Here is a 27742-nt window from a genome sequence, read left to right on the forward strand (position 1 = left end):
TTATTGTAACTGGATACTTGAATTTTTTCTTCAGTTCTTTCAGCTTTGGAAATGCTGAGCATATTCTTCCTTTTTGGTTTTCTAACTCTAGATCTTTGCACATTTCATTATAATACTTTGTCATCTCTAGCTGCCCTTTGAAGTCTTGTGTTCAGCTCTTTAACTTCATCCTTTCTTGCATTCACTTTAGCTACTTTACATTCAAAAGCGAGTTTCAGAGTTTCTTCTAGCATCCATTTTGGTCTTTTCTTTCTTTCCTGTCTTTTTAATGACCTTTTGCTTTCTTTATATATGATGTCCTCAATGTCATCCCACAACTCATCTGCTCTTCAGTCATTAGTGTTCAGCACATCAAATCTATTCTTGAGATGGTCTCTAAATCCAGGTGATATATACTCAAAGTCATAGTTTGACTCTCATGGACTTGTTTTAATTTTCTTCAACTTCAACATGAACTTGCATAGGAGCAATTGATTGTCTGTTCCACAGTTGTCACCTGGCCTTGTTCTGACTGATGATATCGAGCTTCTCTATCTTCTCTATCCACATAGGTGGTTGAATTGATTCCTGTGTATTCTGTTCGACGAGGTCCTTGCATATAGTCATTGTTTATGTTGTTGAGAAAAGGTATTTGCAATGAATAAGCTGTTGGTCTTGAAAAATTCTGTCATCTGATCTCTAGGGTCATTTCTATCACCAAGGACATTTTTTCCATCTACTGATCCTTCTTCTTTTTTTCCCACTTTCACATTGCAGTCACCAGTAATTATCAATGCATCTTGATTGCATGTTTGATCAATTTCAGACTCCAGAAGTTGGTAAAAATCTTTGGTTTCTTTGTCTTTGGCATTATTGGTTCATGCATAAATTCGAATAATAGTTGTATTACTGGTCTTCCTTGTAGGTGTATATAGGTTATCCTATCACCTACAGGATTGTACTTCAGGCTAGATCTTGAAATGTTCTTTTTAACAATTAATGCAACACTTTTCTTCTTCAATTTATCATTCCTAGCATAGTAGACCATATGATTGTCTGATTCAAAATGTTCAATCCAGTCTATTGCAGCTCATTAATGTCTAAGATATTGATATTCCACATAGCAAACAATAACATATAATGTTATTTAAACATACACATTGATTCCGTGTTTAAGATAGTGAGATGGGAAATGTGATGGGAAATGTAAAGTTGGTACCTAGAAAGAAAAAGAGAAAGGAAGAATCAATGGAAACACTGAGGGGCAGTGGCTTGCATTTGATGAGGGAGAGAGAGACAGGAGAAGTAGAGATAAATGCAAATTAAAATAGGAGGCTGAAAAAAATACAAGCCCAAAGAAGAAAGGGGAGAAAGAAGAAAAAAGAAAGGTGAAGAAAAAGAAAATGACTGGAATGAAATGTTGGAAATGTGAGAGAGAGAAATATGAGATAGAATTTTATATCCATCAGCCTCAGAAGGTTATTATTGCCATTAAAAAATCTATTTAGCTTTACAAAGCTTATCAGGGTTTTTGCTTTTATGTTAAATTAAAAAAAATTATATACAAAATTTTAAAGTGTGAGGTTGTTCATTATGTGTATCTTCCTTCTTTCCCCGTAATATCTTAAGAGTGGAAAAGTATACTTTGTTAAAAACTCACACTCCCCCTGCCAAAAAAAAAAAAAAAAAGAAGGTTATCATGCATATATATGAGAATCTGGAATATATTTCAGATTGATTGTTTTCTCTGTGCTCAAGTCATAGACGTAGTCATTTGAGTGTCCACCTTAGGTGGGGAATTGAGAGTGGCTTCTTTGGCTTATTTTCTGGGGTATATAGATTTTGTTTCCCACCATACTGATATGTCTTTGAAATGGGAAACCATATTTTATCTTTCTATTCTTATTACCTAGGGCAGTAACTAGTAAATAGAAAACACTAAATAAATGCTTCAATGAAAATTGGGAGTAGTATGAAAGAGCTAATAACTGAACTTCAGCAGACGCTTAACATAAGATAAAGTGAACATTTCATTTCATAAAATTATAACATCAAGCAAAGATTGAATTTTATTCCCTTTTATACTCTAGATCTTGGTGAACAGTACAGGGGGTATGAAGTAAAACATTTGGAAGGTTAAAAATACAAAGTCCTATAATTTATCCCTTATTTGTCCTATGCCCCCAGTTTCATCAGCTAGGCTAACTACTTCATGTTATGAAGAATAAAGGAAAATATATTTATTTAGCATTTTCCACACAGTAGGTGCTTTTGCCATAAATGGAACTTGTGCACAGTCTCAATTGGTCAACTTTTAGACTGTTCTTTCTAAACAATTATAACCAACTTTCTCTCCCCGTGGGCTGAAATACCTTGTTCTAACCCAAATAACTCTGTTTCAATGCATTATCCTAAGCCTACCTTTCCTTTTTTACTGGTGCTCATCCTCTCTGACTCTTTATTCTGGAACCAAGAAGCTAAGATAACATAAACCTGTGATTCACTAAATTTCCCATTAAACATCATTCCCCGAAATTATCCAGTGAAAGGGCAGAGTGAGAAAGGATAGATTTAAACTGCTACATGCTCAGACTCTTTATCTTAATAACTGGCTGTCTTTATTGCTATCCTGAACTTTTGGGTTATTTTTGGCTTATATGAATACACTGGCTGAATTATTTTCTGGTAATGCTGGTTTAATGATGTCTGGTTTAAATTTTATTTTTAAGACAGAGTGAATGGTACACTTATTTAGTCATCATTATCTATATATAAAGACTACTTAATTTTCAAAGGACTATAGCTGGCTGAAAAATGACTCACATAAGGCCAAGCAACTATTTTGATTCATTTTAATCTCCTGGACTTACTTTACAAAAGGAATGTTATTTTAATGACAGTTAAGTGTAGTTATTTTGACAGATGGACTTATCCTAATTCCATTCTTATTAAACAGGTTGAAAGTTTTTGAATTAGCCGTAAACCAGTCTCACAATGTACCTGGTAGTAATTTAATTTTGAATAAAAAATGTGTTCCTGTTTCATTTCTCATTAATCTCACTTTAATTTCATTGTTGTGTGTGGAAAGTGGCTGAGTCGTACACAGTAACAGTTGTCTCTATTCAGAACCATGACTTTTACACTGGCGGAAATCATATTTAAATTGGCTTACATGAACGCAGAAAGTCAATATAGATAATAATACTGTTCTTGCATCTTCTTTTCATCAGATAATATATCAATTCTGTGAACCTAGTATGTGAAGAGCACTGATATAAATTCCATATTAATTTTGCAGGTGATGGAAGTCAAAGGACAGATGATCCATGTCCCGGAATCAAATTCCATTTTATTTTTGGGCTCTCCCTGTGTGGACAAGCTGGACGAACTCATGGGCCGAGGGCTGCATCTCTCGGACATCCCTATCCATGATGCCACTCGAGATGTCATTTTGGTTGGTGAGCAGGCAAAGGCCCAAGATGGCTTGAAGAAGAGGATGGATAAATTAAAGGCAACTTTAGAAAGAACTCACCAGGCCCTGGAAGAAGAGAAGAAGAAGACAGTGGATCTCCTATATTCCATTTTCCCTGGCGATGTAGCCCAGCAGTTGTGGCAAGGGCAGCAAGTGCAGGCCAGAAAGTTTGATGATGTGACCATGCTCTTCTCAGACATCGTGGGTTTCACTGCCATCTGTGCCCAGTGTACTCCCATGCAGGTGATCAGCATGCTGAACGAGCTGTACACACGGTTCGACCACCAGTGTGGGTTTTTGGATATCTATAAAGTAAGGGAGTTTAGTTACCTATATGTAAATGTTTTTACTAGTAAATTGTCATGATAATTAAATTGCAAGAACACTTTTTTTTTAATACTTAAACTTAATATTAAATGATCTCTTTAATTTAGAAATAGTTATATAGGATATAGGTATTTTTGCCTTGCGAGTAAACTTTCATTAGGAGTAAATTTTTATTATTAACTTTGGTAAATATTGCTCAGTAAGGAAAATTCTTATATGACTTAGCCCTCAGAATTTATGATTAAAAAAATTAAAATTGCTGAATTCTAGGCAATTTATAACCGGAAACTTAATCTTACTTAGAGATCAATATAAAGAAAGAATTGTAACTTGACTGTTAAAAAGAAACAGCAACTTAAGCTAAAATATTCATCGCGTTACAAGTTCAATCATGGCTAATCAGTGTGGTGTGCACTGCTTTGTCAGCTAAGTGAGATTCCTCTAATTCTAAGAGAATACATGCAGCTATTCTAGCTATTGCCAAGATGACCAGTGGTTTTCAGTTGGGCCACCTTAATTTTCCAAGCTGCATAATGAAAATGAATTTAAATGGGTGCCAGTCACCATCTGCTGGTCTGACTTTGGAAACTCTACTAGTTTCTCATTAAAACCATGGTAGTATTTTGAGTGGTTCAGTCCTCTATCTAGGATAAGAATGAAATTTACATAGGATTCCGTATGAATTATGCAGTCAGTGCCCGTGGCCGATTTATATGAAGAACAGCAAATACCTTTAATATAAATAAGCAAAACTGAACTGTAGTTTCTTTTCTCTCTCTTTACTAACCCATCTAGATCAGCAACTTCTTTTTATAATGTGACCTTCACATAAGCAGACTTGATAACAACCTGTTTCACTTTGTAATCTCATATTATGATCCTGAGAGTGTTTTTTGTTGTTGTTGTTGTTGAGACATGTCTTCTTCAGAGAAAGGTGTTCTATGGTTCCATTATCTATAATATGTAACCAGTTGCTATAATCTAGTTGATTCAGACTCATGGTGACTCCATGTTGTCAGAGTCGAACTGTGCTCCATACAGTTTTTTGTTTTTTTTGACATTTTAATGTGTTTTTGGTGAAAGTTTACACAGCAAATTAGTTTCCAATTTAACAATTTCTATACATATTATTCAGTGACATTGGTCGTATTTTTCACAATGTACCAACATTCTCATTATTTCTGTTCTGGTTGTTCCATTTCTATTAACTAGTTTCCCTGCCCCCCTTGCCTTTTCATCTTTGCTTTAGGGTAAATGTTGACTGCTTTGTCTCATATGGATTTTTTTTTTTTTAAAGGCACGCACTATTCACGGGTGATATTGTTTATTTTAGGAGCCAATCTGTCATTTAGCTGAAAGGTGACCTCCAGGAGTGGTTTCAGTTCCAAGTTTAAAGAGTATCTTAGGGTGATAGTCTTGGGAGTCTCTCTTGTCTCTACTGGCCCAGTAAGTCTGGCCTTTTTAAAGATTTTGAGTTTGTGTCCATATTTTTCTCACGTTTTATCTGGCACCATCTATTGTGTCCCTGGTCTGAATGGTCAGTAGTGGTACCTGGGCACCATCTAGTTCTTCTGCTCTCAGGGTAGATGAGACCATGATTCATGTGGGCTACTAGTCTGGTGGACTAGTTTCTTCTTTGAGTTTTTGGTTTCTTACTTTCTCTTTTGCTCTAGATGAGTAGAGACCAATAGTTACATCTCAGATGTCTGCTCGCAAGCTTTTAAGACTCCAGATGCTGCTCACCAAACTAGGCTGTAGAACATAAACTTTATAAACTATGTTATGCCAGTTGACCAAGTTGTCTCATGAGACTGTGGTCCTAAACCTTCAAACCCAGTAATCCAGTCCTGCAAGGTGTTTGGTTATGTCTAGGAAGTATCTGAAACTGTGCCTTCTACGTATTTTGTTAAATATAAGAATATATATTGTTTTCCATAGCTGATTTTTTGGAAGTAGATCACCAAACTGTTCTTCAGAGGTACCTCTGGTTAGACTCAAACCTCCAACCTTTTGGTCAGTAGCCAAACATGTTATTCATTTACACCATCCAGGGACTCCATTTATAGTATGGAGTCGAAAAACCAAACCTATTGCCATGGTGTTGATTCTGACTCATAGCAACCCAATAGGACAGAGCTGAACTTCCCCATAGAGTTTCCCAGGAGTGGCTGGTGGATTTGAACTGTCGACCTTTTGCTTAGCAGCTGTGCTCTTAACCACTGCACCACCAGGGCTCCATCTATAAAAAAAAAAAAAAAAAAAAAAACAACATCTATAGTATATTAAAAAAAAAAAAAAGACCATTTCCGTCGAGTCGGTTCCGACTCATAGCAACCCCATAGGACAGAGTAGAACTGCACCACAGAGTTTCCAAGGAGCACCTGGTGGATATGAACTAGCAACCCTTTGGTTAGCAGCCGTAGCATTTAACCACTAGCCAATGTTAAATATGTTTATCGAATCTCTTCTGAGTGCTACACTTTCCATGTGAAGTGTGTATGAGGGATTTGTCTTGTTACACAAAATAAGAGTTATTACAAATTATCTTCAATTTGTTTATAATTTATTGTTATATAATTTATGGTAGAGGTAGCCCAATGTCTAGTCCTAAACTAGAGAGACACTATAATGAGTCTTTCACTGTTATACTCAGTCATTTTCAGAAGAGAGAGAGTTGCCTGAATTTGCTAGCACTTTTCTTCCTCCAGAATCGGGCAATAATTGCACCAGTCTCTGTAGCTCTCAATTTCTCCTGCTTCCTGAACCCCTGATTTGCAGTGTTAACTTCCTTCAGCTAAAGCAGCCTTTTTTTTTGGCCCTAGTTTTTTAAAACTAAAAGAGAATGATAGATTCTCCTCTAGAAAAATATGGGACGGATTTAAATATAATTGTCAGTTAGGTTTTCAGAAAAGAAGGAAAGTAAAGTGTTCTGATGGCACCACAACAGTTTCACAGTTAAAAAATATAATTAGATTTTATAACATCAAGTCTCCCCGCTTTTGACATAAGCTGGGTTATCTCAGAGATAAAGGAAAAAGAAAATATGATTTTCAGATTTCCTTGTATATTGTTAAATCATGGACAGTCTCATATAGTCAGAAATAATTATGAGCAAGTTTTACCTTACAAAATGGTTCTACTTTTTCTCTGATACTTAAGACTATGCTTTATACTACACACACACACACACACACACACACACACACGTATTAAAAAAAAAAAAAAAACCTGTTGCCGTTGATTCCAACTCACAGTAACTCTACAGGACAGAGTAGAACTAGCCCATAGAGTTTCCAAGGAGCACCTCGAGGATTCGAACTGCTGACCTTTTGGTTAGCAGCCATAGCTCTTAACCGCTATGCCACCAGGGTTTCCTATGTATGCACACTCAAAAAATAAACAAAAGCAGTAACAATAATAGTAGTAAAAATAATAATTCTGGTCCACAAATTCTCTTAAACTGAATTTGCTTATGAAATGTTACTACGTTTTAAAGTAGTAAGTCCAACGTGTTTTTAACGTGTTTTCGTTTTATTAATATGTGTATAGCTATGGGATAAGTGTTTAGAGCAACTTTGGATATTTACTCAGGGTTAGGTTGGCTGCCTTTGGAGGAGGGGATCCAGACGGGGAAGCACAATGTCTGCTGATGCCAGAGCAATGGTTATGAGCAGTGAGAGGGACAGGCAGATGAAGGGAGAATATCACTCTTGTACAGGATAAAACAAAGTATATTTTGTGGAATACATCAGGAGATATATAAAGTAGAAATTCTTTACTTGACCTAGTATTTCTAATTTTAATAATTCCAGCTTCTTTTCTAGAAAATTTACACAGTGCTATTTTATACTATGGAAATCCTGGTGGCGTAGTGGTTAAGTGCTATGGCTGCTAACCAAATGGTCAGCAGTTCGAATCTGCCAGGCCTCCTTGGAAACTCTATGGGGCAGTTCTACTCTGTTCTGTAGGGTCGCTCTGAATCGGAATTGACTCAACGGCACTGGGTTTGGTTTTTTGGTTTTGGTATTTTATGCTATGCTATGTTTGGTTAAGGAACACTGGTGTCGCAGTGCTTGAAGAGCTCTGCTGCTAACCAAAAGATTGGCAGTTCGAACCTATCAGCAGCTCCCTGCGAGAAAAATGCGGCAGTCTGCTTCTGTAAAAATTAAAAACTGAAAACAACAACAACAACAATAACAAAAAACAAAAAACAAACCCATCGCGGCTGGGTCAATTCTGACTCATAGCCACCCTAAAGGACAGAGCGGCTTCCAAGGCTGTAAATCTATGGGAGCAGATTGCCACATCTTTCTCCCCAGACCATCGACCTTGCGGTTTGTGGAGTATACTTAGCCACTGTGTCACCAGGGCTCCTTCCGAAAAGATTACAGCCTGGGAAATCCTATGGGGCAGTTCCTCTGTGTTCTGTAGGGTCATTATGAGTTGGAATCGACTTGACAGCAATGGTTTTGGTTTTGGTTTGGGTCATGTTTGGTAAATTTTAAATTGCTGTTGAATGAAAAAAGTATCTATAAAGCTCTAGAATTTTTTTTTTTTTTTAAGATCCACAAATCTACAGATTTTATAAAATGAAAAAGAATTTTGCTGGATCTAAAGTATGCGTAGAATTTTGAGTGAAATAATCATACCACAGAGGAAAATAAGGTCCTGCGCATTTATGTTTTATGTTAGAAATGTGGAAGGAAATCAGGTGAAGCTGAACGCCGCGAGGAAGCAAGAGGTACTGCCCCTCAGGAGACGTTCAAAATCTGCTGCTATGCGATGAGACCAACTATAAATTTATGGTTGTCTTTCCTGATCATCTCTTTATCCCATGCTTTCCTATCATGAGGGAGCGGATGCCATTACGAATTATAATTCCAGTGGTAGAGTTCAGCTAAGTTAGGCTGTAATAAAATGGTTCTGTTAAGATAACCAAACCTTCTATAAAGTAGGAGGCTTGGGAAGAAACTGTAGATTTCACTGTGCATATCTCAAGCTCTGAGAAAATTAAAGCCTTTACAGTGCTTGACTGCCAAGATATTACAGGTGTATGAGTATTAAGTAAAACCTAGGTAAACTGAAGAAAGCATGGATTATAATTTTGATCCTCTTGTAATTAGAAAACATTTACTTAAAAGTCAACATCAGTAACGTACCGTGTAACATTTTGCTCCTCGGGTTTTATAGATTTTAGAGAATGAACAAAACAAAGAACCAGTAACTAAAATTTTATCAATGGCATAAATAATAATAATGGCATCAGATATAAAAGCAAAATAATGTGGGTTTTGCCTCATTTTATATTTTTGCCTTTGGCAAGCACTTAGGTTGGAAATAAGGGAGAAGCAAGCAGAAGGGTGATTCCTCCGTGTTTCTTTTATTCTATCCAGTCAAGACTGCAGAATCCCAGTGCTATTTTAAATACACTCCTTAGATTTCTTATCTTTTCACCTTTAACCATTTCTGTTGCCCTAGTTCTATACTCTATAAAATAAAGATACTAAATGTATCTACCCCACAGTAATATTGTGAGCATCTCAATGAAATAATATATACAAATTGCTTAGAACAGCAGCTGGTATATGGTAGTAAATATAAGTGTTAGCTGCTCTTATTATTTCTCAATAAGATGTATCTGGATATATGGGGAATTGTTATGTGATTATGTTTATATGTGCTTGTGCTGGTACGTACGTAACTACAGTATGTTGTTTTTGTGTGCCGTGAAATGGTTCTGACTAATAGAGACCTTATATGACAGAGTAGAAATTCCTCATAGAGTTTTCTAGGCTGTAATCTTTATGGGATGGCCAGGTCCTTTCTCCTGCAGAACCACTTTTGGGTTCGGTTAGCAGCCAAGCTCTTTACCATTGCACCACCAGGGCTTCTCAACTGTAGTATTTAAAAACAACAACAACAAAAAAACCCAAACCCGTTGCCATCAAGTTGATTCCAACTCATAGTGACCCTGTAATATACCCAGTGCTTATTAGAAATGCATAAAGTATGAATGATTTTGTTTAATCTCCCATGGCTAGCATGTAGTGTAGCTACCACTATATTTATTATTAGATAAAAAATATTGAGTTTAAGAAAGGTTAAGTGATCCAAATTATATAGTTAATAAATTGGAATTTGAACCAACAACTGTCTCTCTCTAAAGCCTACAGTTTTCCCACAAGTCCAGGCTGTGGTCTAGACAAAGATCATGTGGTAAACATGAAGTGGAAACTGTTTCAAAGCAATGTTATAGGATCAATAACTGTAGTTATACTTTCATATGATGAGGAAAACTGTATGTTCACCTTACCCAAATCCATTTCCCATTCCTTCTATTTGCAAATGTTTAGAAGTCTGAGAAGCTGCATCTTTAAAAGTTGAGAGCTCTCACATTTGCCCTCCTACCTTTGTCAAAAGCCAGCTAGCACCTTCTCCCTTAATATCCTCTCATGGAGAAGTAGTACCCCAAGATGCACACAGTAGGCATAATGGTCTTGAGTACAGGCAGTAGGGGGTATAATTTTTTTTAATGAAACAATAAAAATTTATCTGCATTTTTATTATCACAATACTCAGCAGCTCTAAACAATGTCAGTAATAAAATATTTTTACCCCACTGGAGGGACCATTCCTATCACCAGCTTCAAACCTGGTTTGCAGATATCATGGAGCTAGACATTGATTATCAGTATCAAGCTTAGGTTAGGGAGAAGGGGTAGAAAGCCAAGAGATGCCAGGACCAACAGTCTGTTATATCAAGGAATCTGATATTGAGATTCAGAAGAAATTAGTACATGTTGGCAAGGGAATGTGATTATTATAAGCCCTGGCAGAAATCAGAGTCCAGGCAGATCAGCAAAATAGAAAGGAAAAGGAATCCACACTCACTCTTAAGGGACACAGACCTTGGGACTGAACCCAAGGGGATTGGATAACAGAGACTGGAAACCAGGCAGTATGGCCAGGCGACAAATATGAAGAGGGGCATCGGGACAAATACGGATACAGAACTAGAGCTCTCTCCCTGGCCAAGGCCAGGCCTGGGGTGAGAAGTTGCACAGGACCCTTCTTTAGAGTCAAGGGGGAACCAGATATAGTAACCTCAGCAAAGATGTCCACTATGCTTTTAAGTGCTAAAACCAGAATTAGACCCACAGAGATACTGGAAGAGTTAGCAGTTGAGTTCTATCCACTCTTGAAAATGAATAGAATATATTTGGGGGCAATTTTGGTATTGATGCAATTTGAAAGTTGGTTTAGACACTTTGGGTTCTTCTGAATGCCTCAAAAGACCAGTGAAAACTCAGTATTGACTCTGAGTCAATACTGAGCCTCCATAAGCACAATACCAATAAAAAGAGTCAGAAATGCCATTAACATCATGCAAATTTCACTTAATTTATATAAGTGGATTGTTCTTCTGCTTTGTGTTGTTGCTGTTAGTCAGCTCTGAGTCATGGCTACCTTATGTATAACAGAACAAAATTGTGCCTGGTTCTGTGCCATCTTCAGGATCGTTGTTGGTATGTTTGAGTAGGTTGTTGGGGCTATTGCGTCAGTCCATTTCACTGAGGGTTTCCTGTGTTTTCGATGACCCTTTGCTTACCAAACATGATGTCCTTTTCTAGTGATCGATCTTTCCTGATGATGTGTCCAAAGTAAGCGAGCTGACTTATTGCCACTCTGCCTTCTGAACAACATTCTGGTTGTATTTCTACTAAGACTGATTTGTTCATTCCTATTAGCTACACAAAAAAAAAAATTTTTTTTTTTTTATTAGCTACAGACTCTTATTAACTCTAACTCTTTAACTATTTTTTTTTTTTGGGGGGAGCCTATAAATTCTAAAAATAAATAAAGAATGCAGTAATAAATAGTGATAAATATACATGGTAGTAAAGTTTATATAAAGTGATCATAGTTCAGTTTTGATTATGAATGTTAATATCCCAAGGAAATTGCAAGACAAGCTAGCCCTTCAGATTCTGGGACTTTGGTGAAGCCACTAGGCTTTGCACTGATATTCTAGTAGCATCTGAGTTTGTAAATTGGATAAGGGAGCTATCGCCCAGACTTAAATCACATCTTTAACCTCCTTGGTAAGAACTGAAAGCAGACACTTTTTACATAAAGTTACAAGGCTAAAGAACTCAGTGCCTCAAGAATTTTGATTTGTCTTGACACTTGAGAATACGGAGCTACTAAAGCCTTCTGTTCACTGGACTTTCAGCAACGCTTCAGAAATTGAAGCAGAATCTCAGGGATATTACTCCAGTGTGGCATGGATTTTACAGAAAAAAAGAAAAAGAAAAGCTTCCTTTCCTCTTGTTTTGTTTATGATAAAATGGTCTTTTAAAGTAGCTTTTTCCTGGAATGTTATAAATATGTATAAATCACATCCCTCCACTTCCCAGTACTAAATGTCAGTTCCATTTAGTAAAGAGCAACTGGGTCGTTTTTTTCCCTAAGATTTGCATATTTTTCTGTTTTAATGATTAGTATATACACTTTTTTTTTTATATACACTATTATGAGACTGAAAACTATTACAGATTTATACTAGTTCTCTTCTGTGGTTTCCATGTATATCAAGGGCATTTTCTCTTGTTGGTACTTTATTGGAAATGAAGCAACAGCATTCTCTAGTAAATTGAGAAAAGAGGGATTTTTGAAGTAAAAACAAAATAAAATATTTTATTAATTAATTCATTCACTCAGTCAATAAACATTTTCAACTCACCTGGTAGTGGGGTATGACTCCATAGAAGCTTAGTGTTATGGAAATTAGCATATATTTTTAGAACAATTTTAATGAGTGGAAAAGAACTAATTTATATGCTTTCAAAGGTATAGTGAAAGCCACAGATAAGCTTTCTGTTATAATAGCTTCTCTAATGGGGTAGGGTGTGTGGATTATATTGTCAGTTTCAAAATACTATAATGCCCTAAAATTACCTGATGGGGTTTTTGCCTCATTTATATTTTTGCCTTTGGCAAGTGCTTAGGTTGAAGATGAAGAAGCAAGTAGAAGGATGGGTCCTTCACTTTTGTCACCCTCCATTCAGCCAAGGCTGCTGCATCCCAGCACTATCTTGAGTACACTACTTGGAATTATCATCTTTTCATCTGTAACCGCCTACTTAACCTTTCTTTGCCTCAGTTTCTTCATCTGTAAATGAGGCGACTAATTGTATCTGTTGTTGTTAAGTGCTGTTGAGTCAGTGTCTACTCATAGCAACCCTATGTACAACAGAACAAAACACTGCCCAGTGTTAATGATCAGTGTACACACTGTCCAGTCCTCATAATTGTTGGCTATATTCGAGCCCATTGTTGCAGCCACTGTGTCAACCCATCTTGTTGAGGGTCTTTCTCTTTTTCAGTGACCCACTACTTTACCAAGCATGATGTCCTTCTGCAGGGACTAGTTCTTCCTAATAACATGTCCAAAGTACATGAGACAAAGTCTCACCATTCTCACTTGTAAGGAGCATTTTGGCTGTGCTTCTTCCAAGACAGATTTGTTCATTCTTCTGGCAGTCCATGGTATAATCAGTATTCTTCACCAACACCATAATTCAGTTGCATCATTCTTCTTCAGTGTTCCTTATTCATTGTCCAGCTTTCACACGCATATGAGGCAATTAAAAATACCCTGGTTTGGGTCGGGTAAAGCTTAGTCCTGAAAGTGACTTCTTTGCTTCTTAACACTTGAAAGAACTCTTTCAGAGCAGATTTGCCAATGCAGAGTGTCATTTGATTTCTTGACTGTTGCTTCCATGGGTGTTGATTGTAGGTCCAAGTAAAATGAAATCTTTGAGAACTTCTATCTTTTCTCCATTTTTCATGATGTTGCTTATTGGTCCAGTTGTGAGGATTTTTGTTTTCTTTATGTTGCGGCGTAATCTATACTGAAGACTGTAGTCTTTGATCTTCTTTGGTAAATGCTCCAAGTCCTCTTCACTTTCTGCAAGCAATGTTGTGTCATCTGCATATCGCAGGTTGTTAATGATTGATTCTTCCTCCAATCCTGATGCTACATTCTTCTTCATATAGTTCAGCTTCTTGGGCTATTTGCTCAGCATACTGATTGAATAAGTATGGCGAAAGGATACAACCATGACACACATTTCCTGATTTTAAACCATGCAGTATCCCCTTGTTTTGTTCAAACTACTACCTCTTGGTCTATGGACAGTTTGGGCATGAGAAGTGTTCTGGAATTCCCATTCTTCACAATGTTATCCAAAATTTGTTATGATCCACAAATTCAAATGCCTTTGCATAGTCAATAAATCACAGGTAAACATCTTTCTGATATTCTCTAATTGCAGCCAGGATCCATCTGACATCAGCAATGATATCCCTTGTTTCATGTCCTCTTCTGAATCCAGCTTGAATTTCTGGCAGTTCCCTGTTGATGTACTGCTGCAACTGTTCTTGAATTATCTTCAACAAAATTTTACTTGCATGCGATATTAATGGTATTGTTCGATAATTTCTGCATTCTGTTGGATTGCCTTTCTTTGAAATGGGCATAAATATGGAGATCTTTCAGTCAGTTGTACAGGTAGCTGTCTTGCAAATTTCTTGGCATAGATGAATGAGCACTGCCAGCATTTCATCTGTTAGTTGAAACGTCTCAGTTGGTATCCTGGAGCCTTATTTCTCACCAGTGCCTTCAGTGCAGCTTGGACCTTTTCCTTCAGTACCATTGTTTCTTGATCATATCCTACCTCTTGAAATGGTTGAACGTTGACCAATTCTTTTTGGTACATTGACTGTGTATTCCTTCCATCTTCTTTTGATGCTTCCTGAGTTGTTTAATATTTTCCCCATAGAATCCTTCAATATTCCAACTCGAGTCTTGAATTTTTCTTCAGTTCTTTCAGCTTGAGAAATGCCAAGCATGTTCTCCCCTTTTAGTTATCTGACTCCAGGTTTTTGCACATTTCATTATAAGACTTTACTTCGTCTTCTTGAGCTGCCCTTCAAAATCTTCTGTTCAGCTCTCTTACTTGATCATTTCCTCCTTTAGCTACCCTAAGTTCAAGAGAAACTTTCAGAGTCTCTTCTGACATCCATTTTGGTCTTTTTTTTCTTTTGTGCCTTTTTAATGATCTCTTGCTTTCTTCATGCATGATGTCCTTGATGTCACTTCATAACTCATCTGGTGTTTGGTCTTTAGTGTTCAGTGTGTCAAATCTGTTCTTCCTTTTTGCATTGTTTTATGACATTGGTTAACAACCCCATGACATGTCAACACTCTCCCTTCTTGACCTTGGGTTCCCTATTACCAGTTTTCCTGTCCCCAACTGCCTTCTACTGTTTGCCGCTGGGCTGGTGTGCCCCTTTAGTCTCATTTTGTTTTATGGGCCTTTGGATGAAGGGTGAACCTCAGGAGTGACTTCATTACTGAGCTAAAAGAGTGTCTGGGACCGTACTCTCAGGGTTTTTCCAGTCTCTGTTAGGCCAGTGAATCTGGTCCTTTTTGTGTCAAATCTATTCTTGAAATGTGTCTAAATTCAGGTGGGATATACTCAAGATTGTACTTTGGCTCCCATGGACTTGTTCTAATTTTCTTCAACTTAAAGTTGTACATCAACTTCAACTTGAAGTTGACGATTTGTTCCACAATGGGCCCCTGGCCTTGCTCTGACTGATGATATTGAGCTTTTCCATCATCTCTTTCCACACATGTAGTCAGTTTGATTCCTGTGTATTCTGTCTGGCGAAATCCACATGTATAGCATCTGTTTGTGTTGTTGAAAAAAAGCGTTTGCAATGAAGGAGTCATTGGTCTTGCAAAATTCTATTATGTGGTCTCATGTTGTTTCTATCACCAAGGCCATATCTTCCAACTACCAATCCTTAGCTGTCACTGTTTCTTGGTATATATGGTGTGTTAGTGTGTGTGTGATATGTATATGCTTATATGTATATGTGTTTGTATATATGTAAATATATTGGATCCTGTGCTTAGTAGAAAAGGATAAAGTGCTTATTTGCTTCGGGTAATTCTTTCAGGTTATTAGAATTACTTTGTATACCAGAGAAATACTGGGGATGGATGGTAGGAGAAAGAGTTAAAAGTAGATGACAGGAGAGATAACTCCCTTAATTGCATTATTTTTATCATCTTCACTGGTTTCTCATGAATTCTCATTCTTGAGGATAGATCCACAACTGTCTTCATGAATCATTTTTATCTGAATTGCCTGAAATATACTACATCATTTAAGAAGGTGACCATGTGTCTTAAAGTAATATTGAGTTATATAATGTCTAAGACCAACATAAAATTGAACCTAATTTTTTTTTTCAGATTCTTATATGCCATCCTGAATTATTTTCCTTCTCTGTTCAGAGAACATTTTCTGTTAGGGTTGTACAAATTTCAAGGACAGTTAGAGGCTAAAATACTTGGAATTGCTAAGCAGAAATCAATATTGATGAAGTGTCTTGCTGAATTTATCAAACAAAATGTTTTGGATTTTTTTTTCTTGGTCCCTATTGATATATATGTTGCTAATGAATGGTGGCAACTAAGAAATTGATGTTTCTAATTTTTATAACACCAAGCAAATGTGTATCACTTCCAAAAACTGTCTGGAAATTTCTTCATGATGTAAGTCTCTAGCAAGTTTTCTTAGTGGGTTAGATTCATGTTGCTAGGATTTCCTATATTGAGTAAGGAAAAATATTATCCAGGGGCAGATTACCCAGTAAAGATGTGTGAAACCTATGCGAAATTGTTCACTACAGATTAATAAATAAGCACAGGTAGGCCCGTGCTTGCCTGGTTTACTGAGTAACCCGTCCTTGTCAGGGTTGTAAATTTGAAAAGCGGCTTTGATCCTATAGGAGGGTGTTGTGCAGTTGGGAGAGAGAGAGGTGCTAGCCGTACCTAGATGCAGAATTTTGGGTGTAGTAAAAAAGTGTGAAATTGTTCAATAGAGATGATCTGTATTATCTGCTGTCTGTTGGATAATCTGCCCCTGATGCTATCCCATTACACAAGTGAAAGATTTTTGCTAGCGTGGTGGAGTTAACTGTCATTACCCACTGCCTTTCTTTTGTGCGTTGATAAACTGTGAAGAAGTTAAGTTCTGAGCTCAAACTGTTTTTTGTCCTTATCACAAACCACTTCATCAGAGCAGTATGAGCAACTTGCTTTTAGTTTATGAACGTTTTGCAATTTCAAGATTTATTATCTAGTTACTCTGTTAAAAAAAAAAAAACAAACAAAACTCCCTTAAATCAATCTTTCTTCCTAAAGGATTATTGTTATTAAGTACTAATTTCTGTTATTCAGCAGAAGATTTCTGGCAAGTGTCAGCATATGAACGTGTCAGTGATGTCCCCCTCAAGGTTTGTAGTACCTGGGTATTGAATGAGATCACTAAAACGGAAACAGAGACAATTGAGCTTCTAAATAGGACAGCCACCTCTCACTTATCATCAATGCCACATGCAAATCTCATTAAATCAGGGTGTTTCCATTACATTCCCACCAAATTTTTAATTAATGCTATTATGTAGCAGAAATGCCGTCTCACTGTAAATAATTCTCCCCCTGTTACTTACCAATTAAAACCTGTGATAAAAAGGTACAAATTCCTTTAAAACAAAATGGAACTAAAGGAAATGAGCTCCTGTTTACTAAATACAGGCTTTGTTCCAGGCATGGTGCTGGATGCCTTAATTGTGTTATCTCATTTCCCAGAACAACCCTGGGGAAAGGTATTAGTTATGATGTCCCTTTTGAAGGGAAGAATCCAAAACTCAGAAATGATAGATTCATACGATGTATTGCGTATGTATTCTAACATTAGAACAATTTTCAGTCCTGCTTCTTCAGCTAATTAATTAGAGACACTAGCTCCCTGATACTTGAGTAATTTCAACTGTTGTTTTCTAAAATATGAGCTTTTAAGTCTGTCAGAATTAATTTAAATCACATCTCTGCCACTTACTAAATGTAAATCTGTAGACAAGTTTCTTAACATTTCTGAATCTTGGATTCTTAAGGAACTTGCACCTTTAAAAAAAAATTATTACAGTTCTTAAATAACTTGGACAGTCAGCCAGCAGATTTTATCCCTTTAAAATGAGAACAGTAGTATGGCACAAGTCTATCCTGAGACTTAAAAGAGATAATAGCCAAGGACTCTTATTGTGAATATGAAACCCTTGACATAGTAGGTGGAGGATGAGTTTGAATTTATAAATTGCAATTTGACTTGTAGCCAAGAGTTGAGAATATAACTAGGTCTCTTTTTTAAAGAATTTAGCAGACCTGCACTATTTTAAAATATGTGTTGGGCATCATAAAGATTTATTCTCTTTGACTTATGGAGGCTAGAGAGGAACTTTGGGTAGAAGTTACAAGATTCCTCTGAAAGTCAGTGTTCCAAACAATGAAATAGATTTGCTGAAGTCATATGCTGTGGTCACTGGAGTGATTCAAACACAGCCTACAATCTTTTGATGGGACAGGTGGAAGAAATTCTCAAAAGGTTTTTTGATTCTATGAGATAATAAGATTCTAAAGACTCAGTTTTGGAGCTATATGTAGTTGACCAGGAGAATGTACCCCAAATGTTAATCTGCCCTGCTGCCTCCCTATGAATAGGTTTATTCATCTATGACAAGTTTTAAGTTGCTTGGGTTTACTTTTATAAATATCTTTTAAACTGGAAAAGTGAGAATTTTAACTTATCTTAAATTTGAGTTAAAATGATTGTAAATATCTCCCTTTCACAGAAAAAGAAAAAGATTTGAAAAGGCTAAACCACTTGCTTGAAGTCACAAAGCTAATAGGTGGTGGATTTAGCATGAGATTGTAGGAGAGGTTCCGGTGCTTAGGCTGTTTTCATTTCATGAGGCTTCTCTGGAAAGTCTCAAGACCACATGATCTAAGGAGGTCCACAATTTATATGACAACTTTCATCCATTCATACTTGAAAGAAATGTTTCTTGAGCACTTACTGTGTGTCAGGCACTACCAAGTGGTAAGCAAAACTCCTCCCTTCTTAGAGAGTTCACATTATGTAATTACAAATTATGATAAGGAATGACTAAGAAAAATTGCATGGTATAACAGAGAGACTTATTTAGTCTCGGAGTCCTGGAAGGCTCTCCTGAGGAGGTGACTTTTAAATTCAGATCTAAATAATAAATAGGAGTTCACTAGGTAGAAGACAGGGTGGGAGGAGAGGAATCCAAGCAGTGTGGTCAGGATATGTAAAGACCCTGAGTCAGAAGGGAACAAGACGTATGCAACTACTAAACAAATTCAGTGTAGCTAAGACTTAGACAGTGAAGAAGATGCAGAAGTAGGCAGTAGCCTTTAAGTGTTTTAAACATTTTAAGAATCTTGATCTTAATCATGGAAACAGAAGGGAGTTATTGAAGAGTTTTGAATAGAGGAGTGACACAAGTAGGTTTGCTTTATAAAAGATCACATCAGCTGTAGTATGGGGTATAGATTTGAGGTGATGAGAGAGTAGACAAGAGTAGAAGAATATAAGGATGCTAACTTGGATCGGAGATGGTGGTAACAGATTGAGAGAAGTGGGCAAGTTCAGAAGATTTTTAGGAGGTAAAGTAGAAAGGACTTGGAGTTAGATTAGATATGAGAAGACAGAGAGAAGGAGTTTGGGTACAGGAATTAGGACTTCAACATCTCTTTTTTGGGAGCACAATTCAATATGTAACTACTGAAGGACCAGGGATACTTTCAGGAAGGATATGGCTGAGAGATGGACTTGAAAGCGTGTGATGAATTTGACTTGTGGAGGTTTCTTTCCTAAAACTATACTTAACCTGAGGGGAAAAAAAATAGTAATCTCATGGATATCAGAGAATTGTAGGATTTATAGAGGTTAGACTCTTTCCCATTAAAAAACAAATTCTTAATGAAATGTTTCCACTTGATTTGCTAATTGGGCCCCACACCATTCACGTTTGTGACATGTTAACATTGTTTAGCACTCATTCTGTGCCTGTGAAAATATAGCAGACATTTTACCATTCTGTGGAGACACATTTAAAGTTTTGGTAAATCAGAAATCCCTAAAAATCTCTCCTTAAAATAATAGACTCTAAATAATTATTTTATTAAAAAAATGAGTGGGTGGACTCCAGGTAGAGCAATGACTTTGAGCATAAACATGGCTGTGGGAGGTACAGAAATTGTGCAAAGAGCAATGAGTTATTCATTTTTGGTTGAAGCAGGGAGTAACTTAGGAGAGTGGAGGAGGACATTGGGAAATTGGGACACTATTGTGTAGGTCTTACAGGTCAGTCTACTGTGTGTACGGCAGAAAGAGGATCCCATAAATGTTTCAGTTTCCCATGTCTAATATTGGAATACAGAAAGACGTTTGGACTGGGTATTTCAATTGTATTTTCCTTTTGCTAGTGTGTCTCAGTATTCAGTAAGTTTTATGATAAACAGACCTGAAACCTGACAACAATATTTTCCTAGCAACTGGGATTTCTGGGAAGGAACTCGAATTTACATTGATAACTCTACTGAGAGGTTTTATCAAGAGAAGAGCTTTCTATGATAGGCAGTCATTTGGAATCCATTTTCCCTAATTTAGGAGTAGTTCCTAGGCCACATCACTGTTCTATTTATATCCATGACCTCTTTTCCAAAGCTGTATCAGCTGAACACTGTAGAGACATCTTTAAAAGAAGTGGTATATGGGTCAGAATCATCAACCAAAGTGAGTGTAATTAGACAGATTTTTCAAGAATGAAGGGATTTTTTTTTTTTAAGGTAGCTTTATCAGTAAATCCTTAGTTAAATGTATTTCATTTGAATTGCTAAACCTTTATGCAAAATTACTTTTACATATTTAATTTAACTCAACATTGCCAGATGAGCTTTGGGGGGTGTGTGTGTGTGTGTGTGTGTGTGTGTCATAGCTTAAAATTATGACAAATAAGAAAATGTCTGCAAAAGTTTATTATCCTTGTAGGAGCCCTGGTGGTACAGTGGTTAAGAGCTCTGCTGCTAACCAAAAGGCCGGCAGTTAGAATCCACCAGCAGCTCCTTAGAAATCCTATAGAGTAGTTCTACTTTGTCCTATAAGGCTGCTGTTAGTTGGAATCGACTTGATGGCAACAGGTTATAGCTAGAAGAGAGAGAAGGAGCATATAGAAATGGCTGGGGTTCAGGCTAGGGGTTCTTCCCTCCTTTCTGAAAGCCCATTAGCTCTTAAAAATGTTATTTTCTGAAACCTCCTTTTTAAACCTTTGGGTCAACATCATACTATTTGTTTTGTTTTGTTTATAATTTTTATTGTGCTTTAAGTGAAAGTTTACAAATCAAGTCAGTCTCTCACATAAAAACTTGTACACACCTTGCTACATACTCCCAGTTACTCTCCCCTCAATGAGACAGCCCGCTCCCTCCCTCCACTTTCTCTTTTCATGTCCATTTTGCCAGCTTCTAACCCCATCTACCCTCTCATCTCCCCTTATCATACTATTTTTAACTCACATCATACTCCAGAGGTTTTTAAACCTTGGGAATCATCAGAAATGCCTGGGATCCTGTGGAAATACAGATAGCTGGGCCTTATACCCAGATTTTAATTTAGTAGGTCTAGGTGGGGCCTGGGGATCTAATTTGTACCAAATACCTCCCGGATGATTCTTATGCCGGTCATCCTGACTTTTACATTTGAAAAACTTGCTTAGGGGTTAATTCTGTCCACTAACTCTGGAAATTGGATGCCATTTAAAGCATTTAATAAAATTTTATTGATCATACCAATACTGTGTGAGGGCCCAGGGATACAAAGTTACATAAATATCTAGTAGAGGAGAGTATAAAAACATACAAATGTTAACACAGTGCATATTGTAATGATGATAGAAATTTGTCACCCAGACATGCATGTGAGAAAGTTACAGACCTGGAAGTCGAGGGAGAAAGCTTGGAAAGAGTAAGGGCTGAGCTCTGAGACAGACTTTGCGTAGTTTTCAGTTTTGTTTGGGACTTGCCCTGAAAGAGATGCATACTCACTGATGTGGAAATAATTTTTTTCCTTTTTTTTTGGAGACTTCTCTTTTCAGAATAATTAGTACATTCATGAGACCTTCAGGACATTTAACACCAGTTTCCGTTGAATCGACTCCAACTCCTGACCCCGTGTGTAGACCCTGTGAGTAGAACTGTGCTCCATAGGATTTCAGTGATTGATTTTTCAGAAGTAGATCACCAAATCTTTCTTCCAAGGCACCTCTGGGTGGACTTGAACCTTCAACTTTTCAGTTAACAGTGAGTGCATTAACCATTTTGTACCACCTAGGGACTACTTCAGGACTTTTAGAAAGAAAAAATAAACCTTTTTTCAATCCAGTCTCTGATCTGGGGTCTTTGTGAGTGATCAAGCTGTAAATTTAAAGCTATGTTTGTATGCCCACACGTAAAACTGACAGTAGGCAGAAGGAGACCCAGGAATCGGAGAAAGAACTGTATTGCACGTCTAATTGCCTCCGTGAACTACTGGCATGAGGCCAGAGCTGGATGGTGCCCAGCTACCATTATTGAATGTTTTGATCAAGAAGTCAATAGTTGAATCCTGATCAAAAGGGGGAAAATGTGGAAAATTTCAAATTCTTACAGAATCCAGACTTAGTGAACCTATTGAGACTAGAAAAACTTATTACTAAACTCATTGCCATTGAGTCAATTCTGAGTCATAGTGACCCTATAGGACAGAATATTGTTCTATAATTTCCACATTCAGTTGGATCACCTTTCTTGGGAATAGGGATAAATATGGATCTCTTCCAGTCAGTTAGCCAGGAAGCTGTCTTCCATATTTCTTGGTATAGACAAGTGAGCATCTCCAGTGCTACATCTGTTTGTTGAAACATCTCAGTTGATATTCCATCAGTTCCTGGAGCCTTGTTTTTCACCAATGCCTTCAGAGCAGCTTGGACTTCCTCCTTCAGTACCATTGGTTCCTGATCATATGCCACCTCTTGAAATGGTTGAACATCGCCTAATTCTTTTTGGTATAATGACTCTGTGTATTCCTTCCATCTTCTTTTGATGCTTCCTGCGTCATTTGATATTTTCCCCATGGAATCCTTCACTATCACAACTCGGGGCTTGAATTTTTTCTTCAATTTTTCAGCTTGAGAAACACTGAGTGTGTTCTTCCCTTTTGGTTTTCCATCTCCAGCTCTTTGCACGTGTCATTTTAATACTTTACTTTGTCTTCTCGAGACACCCTTTGAAATCTTCACTTCTTTTACTTCATGAATTCTTCCTTTTGCTTTAGCTGCTCGACATTCAAGAGCAAGTTTCAGAGTCTCCTCTGACATCCATTTTGGTCTTTTCTTTCTTTCCTGTCTTTTCAGTGACCTCTTGCTTTCTTCATGGATGATGTCCTTGATGTCATTCCACAACTCGTCTGGTCTTCAGTCACTAGTGTTCAGTGTGTCAAATCTGTTCTTCAGATGGTCTCTAAATTCAGGTGGGATATATTCAAGGCCATATTTTGGCTGTCGTGGACTTGCTCTGATTTTCTTCAGTTTCAGCTTGAACTTGCATATGAGCAATTGATGGTCTGTTCCACAGTCGGCCGCTGGCCTTGTTCTGACTGATGATATTGAGCTTTTCCATCGTCTCTTTCCACAGATGTAGTCAATTTGATTTCTGTGTGTTCCATCTGGTGAGGTCCATGTGTATATTTGCCGTTTATCTTGGTGAAAGAAGATATTTACATTGAAGAAGTCATTGGTCTTGCAAAATTCTATCATTCGATCTCTGGCATTGTTTCTATCACCAAGGCCATATTTTCCAACTACTGATCCATCTTCTTTATTTCCAACTTTCGCATTCCAATTGCCAGTAATTATCAATGCATCTTGATTACATGTTCTATCAATTTCAGACTGCAGCAGCTGATAAAAATCTTCTATTTCTTCATCTTTGGCTCTAGTGGTTGGTGCATAAATTGAATAATAGTTGTATTAACTGGTCTTCCTTGTAGGCGTATGGATATTATCCTATCACTGGCAGCGTTACACTTCAGGGTACATCTTGAAACGTTCTTTTCGATGATGAATGCAACACCATTCCTCTCCAAGTTGTCATTCCCAGCATAACAGACTGTATCATTGTCCGATTCAAAATGGCCAATACCAGTCCATTTCAGCTCACTAATCCCTAGGATATTGATGTTTATGCATTCCATTTCATTTTTAATGATTTCCAATTTTCCTAGATTCATACTTCGTACATTCCTTGTTCCTATTATTAATGGCTGTTTGCAGCTGTTTATTCTCATTTTGAGTCATGCCACATCAGCAAATGAAGGTCCCGAAAGCTTTACTCCATCCACGTCATTAAGGTCAACTCTACTTTGAGGAGGCAGCGCTTCCCCAGTCATCTTTTGAGTGCCTTCCAACCTGGGGGGCTCATCTTCCAGCACTATATCAGACAATGTTCTGCTGCTATTCATAAGGTTTTCACTGGCTAATGCTTTTCAGAAGTAGACTGCCGGGTCCTTCATACTAGTCTGTCTTAGTCTGGAAGTTCAGCTGAAACCTGTCCTCCATGGGTGACCCAGCTGGTATCTGAATACCAGTGGCATAGCTTCCAGCTTCACAGCAGCATGCAAGCCCCCACAGTGAGACAAACTGACAGACATCTGTTTCAACAAATAGATGTAGCACTGGAGGTGCTCACTCATCTATGCCAAGAAATATGGAAGACAGCTTCCTGGCCAACTGACTGGAAGAGATCCATATTTATCCCTATTCCCAAGAAAGGTGATCCAACCAAATGTGGAAATTATAGAACAATATCATTAATATTGCACGCAAACAAAATTTTGCTGAAGATCATTCAAAAACGGCTTCAGCAGTATATCAACAGGGAACTGCCAGAAATTCAGGCTGGTTTCAGAAGAGGACGTGGAACCAGAGATATCATTGCTGATGTCAGATGGATCCTGGCTGAAAGCAGAGAATACCAGAAGGATGTTTGCCTGTGTTTTATTGACTATGCAAAGGCAGTCAACTGTGTAGATTATAACAAACTATGGATAACATTGCGAAGAATGGAAATTCCAGAACACTTAATCATGCTCATGAGGAACCTGTATATTGCTCAAGAGGCGGTTGTTCGTACAGAACAAGGGGTACTGATTGGTTTAAAGTCAGGAAAGGTGTGCGGCAGGGTTGTATTCTTTCACCAAACCTATTCAATCTGTATGCTGAGCAAATAATATAAGAAGCTGGACTATATGAAGAAGAATGGGGCGTCAGGATTGGAGGAAGACTCATTAACAACCTGCATTATGCAGGTGACACAACCTTCCTTGCTGAAAGTGAAGAGGATTTGAAGCACTTACTAATGAAGATCAAAGACCACAGCCTTCAGTTTGGATTGTACCTCAACATAAGGAAAACAAAAATCCTCACAACTGGACCAATGAGCAACATCATGATAAACAGAGAAAAGGCTGAAGTTGTCAAAGATTTCATTTTACTTGGATCCATGGTCAACAGCCACGGAAGCAGCAGTCAAGAAATCAAAAGACGCATTGCATTTGGTAAATCTGCTGCAAAGGACGTCTTTAAAGTTTTGAAAAGCAAAGATGTCACCTTGAAGACTAAGGTGTGCCTGACCCAAGGCATGGTATTTTCATCATATGCGTGTGAAAGCTGGACAATGAATAAGAAAGACCGAAGAAAAATTGATGCCTTTGAATTGTGGTGTTGGCCAAGAATATTGAAAATACCGTGGACTACCAAAAGAACGAACAAATCTGTCTTAGAAGAAGTACAGCCAGAATGCTCCTTAGAAGCAAAGATGGCGAGACTGTGTCTTACATACTTTGGACATGTTGTCAGGAGGGATCAGTCCCTGGAGAAAGACATCATGCTTGGCAGCGTACCGGGTCAGCGGAAAAGAGGAAGACCCTCAATGAGGTGGGTTGACACAGTGGCTGCAACAATGAGTTCAAGCATAGCAACGATTGTAAGGATGGCTCAGGACCAGGCAGTGTTTCATTCTGTTGTGCATAGGGTCGCTATGAGTCGGAGCTGAATCGATGGCACCTAACAAGGACAGAATAGAACTGTCCCATAGGTTTTCCAAGGAGCACCTGGTAGATTTGAACTGACAACCTTTTGGTTAACAGCTGTAGCACTTAACCACTACGCCACCAGAGTTTCTAGTTTGAAACTAGAGGAACCCCCAAATCTGTCGCTCTGAGAAAATCTTCAAACCCTGACCAAAAATTATCCCGTGAAGTCATCTTTAAACTAAACAACAATTTAGCTAAATCAGTAAAGAATGTTCTCCATGAGTTTTGTGCCCGTTTAAAGAATTATCTATATGAAATCAAACTGACAACAATAACCCCAAATCATAAATGAGAAGTTAGGAGGTAGTTAGTCTAAGTCAGAGTCTAAGTCAATGGTGGTGAAACAATATGGGCAAAGATAGCAAAAAATGACACAATGCGAAGAATGTAACCAATGTTGTTGAGCTTTACGTGTAGAAATTGTTGAATGAGTGTATGTTCTATTCTGTATATTTGGACCAAAACTAGAATAAATGATAGTAAAAAATAACTGTGGGTTTTAGGAGCAAATAACCTCTTATTTTTCTGATGATATGTAAGAAGTGGATGGCTATGTACAGGGGTTTCTGTCTCAGAAGTGCCTGTCTAGGCTAATGACGATGCCAGTTGAGGACGTTCATTTCCTTGTATGACAAGTGGAAATATAAAAAGTTAGAGGTATTATTATTATTATTATTTTTTTTTTTTTAATGACTTATCGCACCTTAATTCTACAGACATTGCCTGTGACTTCACAGGGAGGAGAAGTCCAGGGCTCTAGCCTTTGCAAAATTAATTTCATTAATATATCAAAATAATTTCCAGAATATTAATTTTTAGCATCATAAAATACTACCACTACTACCTGCTGCCATTGAGTAGATTTCTACTCATAGCGACCCTAAAGGGCAGAGTAGAACTGCCCTACAGGTTTTCCAAGGCTGTAAATCTTTATGGAAGCAGACTCCCACACCTTCCTCCTACTGAGAGACTGGTGGGCCTGGTGGTTGAGTGCTTGGCTGCTAACTGAAAGGTGGTGTTTGAACCCACCAGCTGCTCCATGGAAGAAAGATGTGGCAGTCTGCTTCCATAAAGATTACAGCCTTGGAAACCCTATGGGGCACTTCTACTCTGTCCTGAAGGGTCGCTATGAGTCAGAATTGACTCGGTGGCAATGGGGTTGCTTGATCATAAAATAAGACCCTATAATAAAGTCAGTAGTGAATGATTACAAGGTTATTTACAAAAACTAAAATGAACAGATTAATAATAATTTTGACTTTTGGTAATTACATCTTATGGGGGGATAAAAAACATTAAAAATAGTGAGGCAAATTTCTAATATGGTGCCTGATTAAAATGAATATGCATGTGCCTACGGATGTAGAGTCTGCTTTTAGGTGCTCCATGGGAGACGGAGCCACCTCCTGCTAAGTTTTCGTCATCACTCAGCCACGTCTCAACAACTGGGATCATGGGTCCCCCTTCCTCTGGAGTTGGGGTGGTGGGGCATGACAATTTCCAGGCTATCTCACCCTGGAAACAACCTCAATATCCCACCAGTGATGGCCCAGTTTTCTCCAAGCACCTCTGTACTAGTGAGGATCCTGCTTTCAGGAGGGAGAGCCCCCCACCAATGCTGGAAAGGAGGCCCTAAAGACTTGTGGCTCACAGTGGGCTTAGGTCTCAGGCAATAGTTGGAGTAGGGGCTCAGGCAAAAAAGTGTCAACTGAGGAGTTATCTTCTTAATGGCAGTGGAAGAGGTGAGAAAAACAGAGAAGGTGGTGGGTGAAAAGAAGGTGGAGAGATGGGAATGCTTGAAAAAGCAAAAGTAAGGAAGTAGAGGAGAAGATAA

At 37.7% G+C, this 27742-nt stretch overlaps 1 protein-coding gene across 1 annotated transcript in view; it reads left to right on the forward strand.

Annotated features, from left to right (window-relative positions):
• GUCY1A2 (guanylate cyclase 1 soluble subunit alpha 2) overlaps positions 1-27742 on the forward strand; it is a 430508-nt gene that overhangs the window by 244050 nt on the left and 158716 nt on the right. Inside the window, exon 5 of the mRNA XM_049889439.1 lies at positions 3278-3763. Coding sequence (XP_049745396.1) covers positions 3278-3763 — 486 coding nt within the window. The remainder of the gene's footprint in view (positions 1-3277; positions 3764-27742) is intronic.

The sequence above is a fragment of the Elephas maximus genome, chromosome 7 (genome assembly GCF_024166365.1).
Source record: "Elephas maximus indicus isolate mEleMax1 chromosome 7, mEleMax1 primary haplotype, whole genome shotgun sequence".
In the NCBI taxonomy this organism is placed as follows: domain Eukaryota; kingdom Metazoa; phylum Chordata; class Mammalia; order Proboscidea; family Elephantidae; genus Elephas; species Elephas maximus.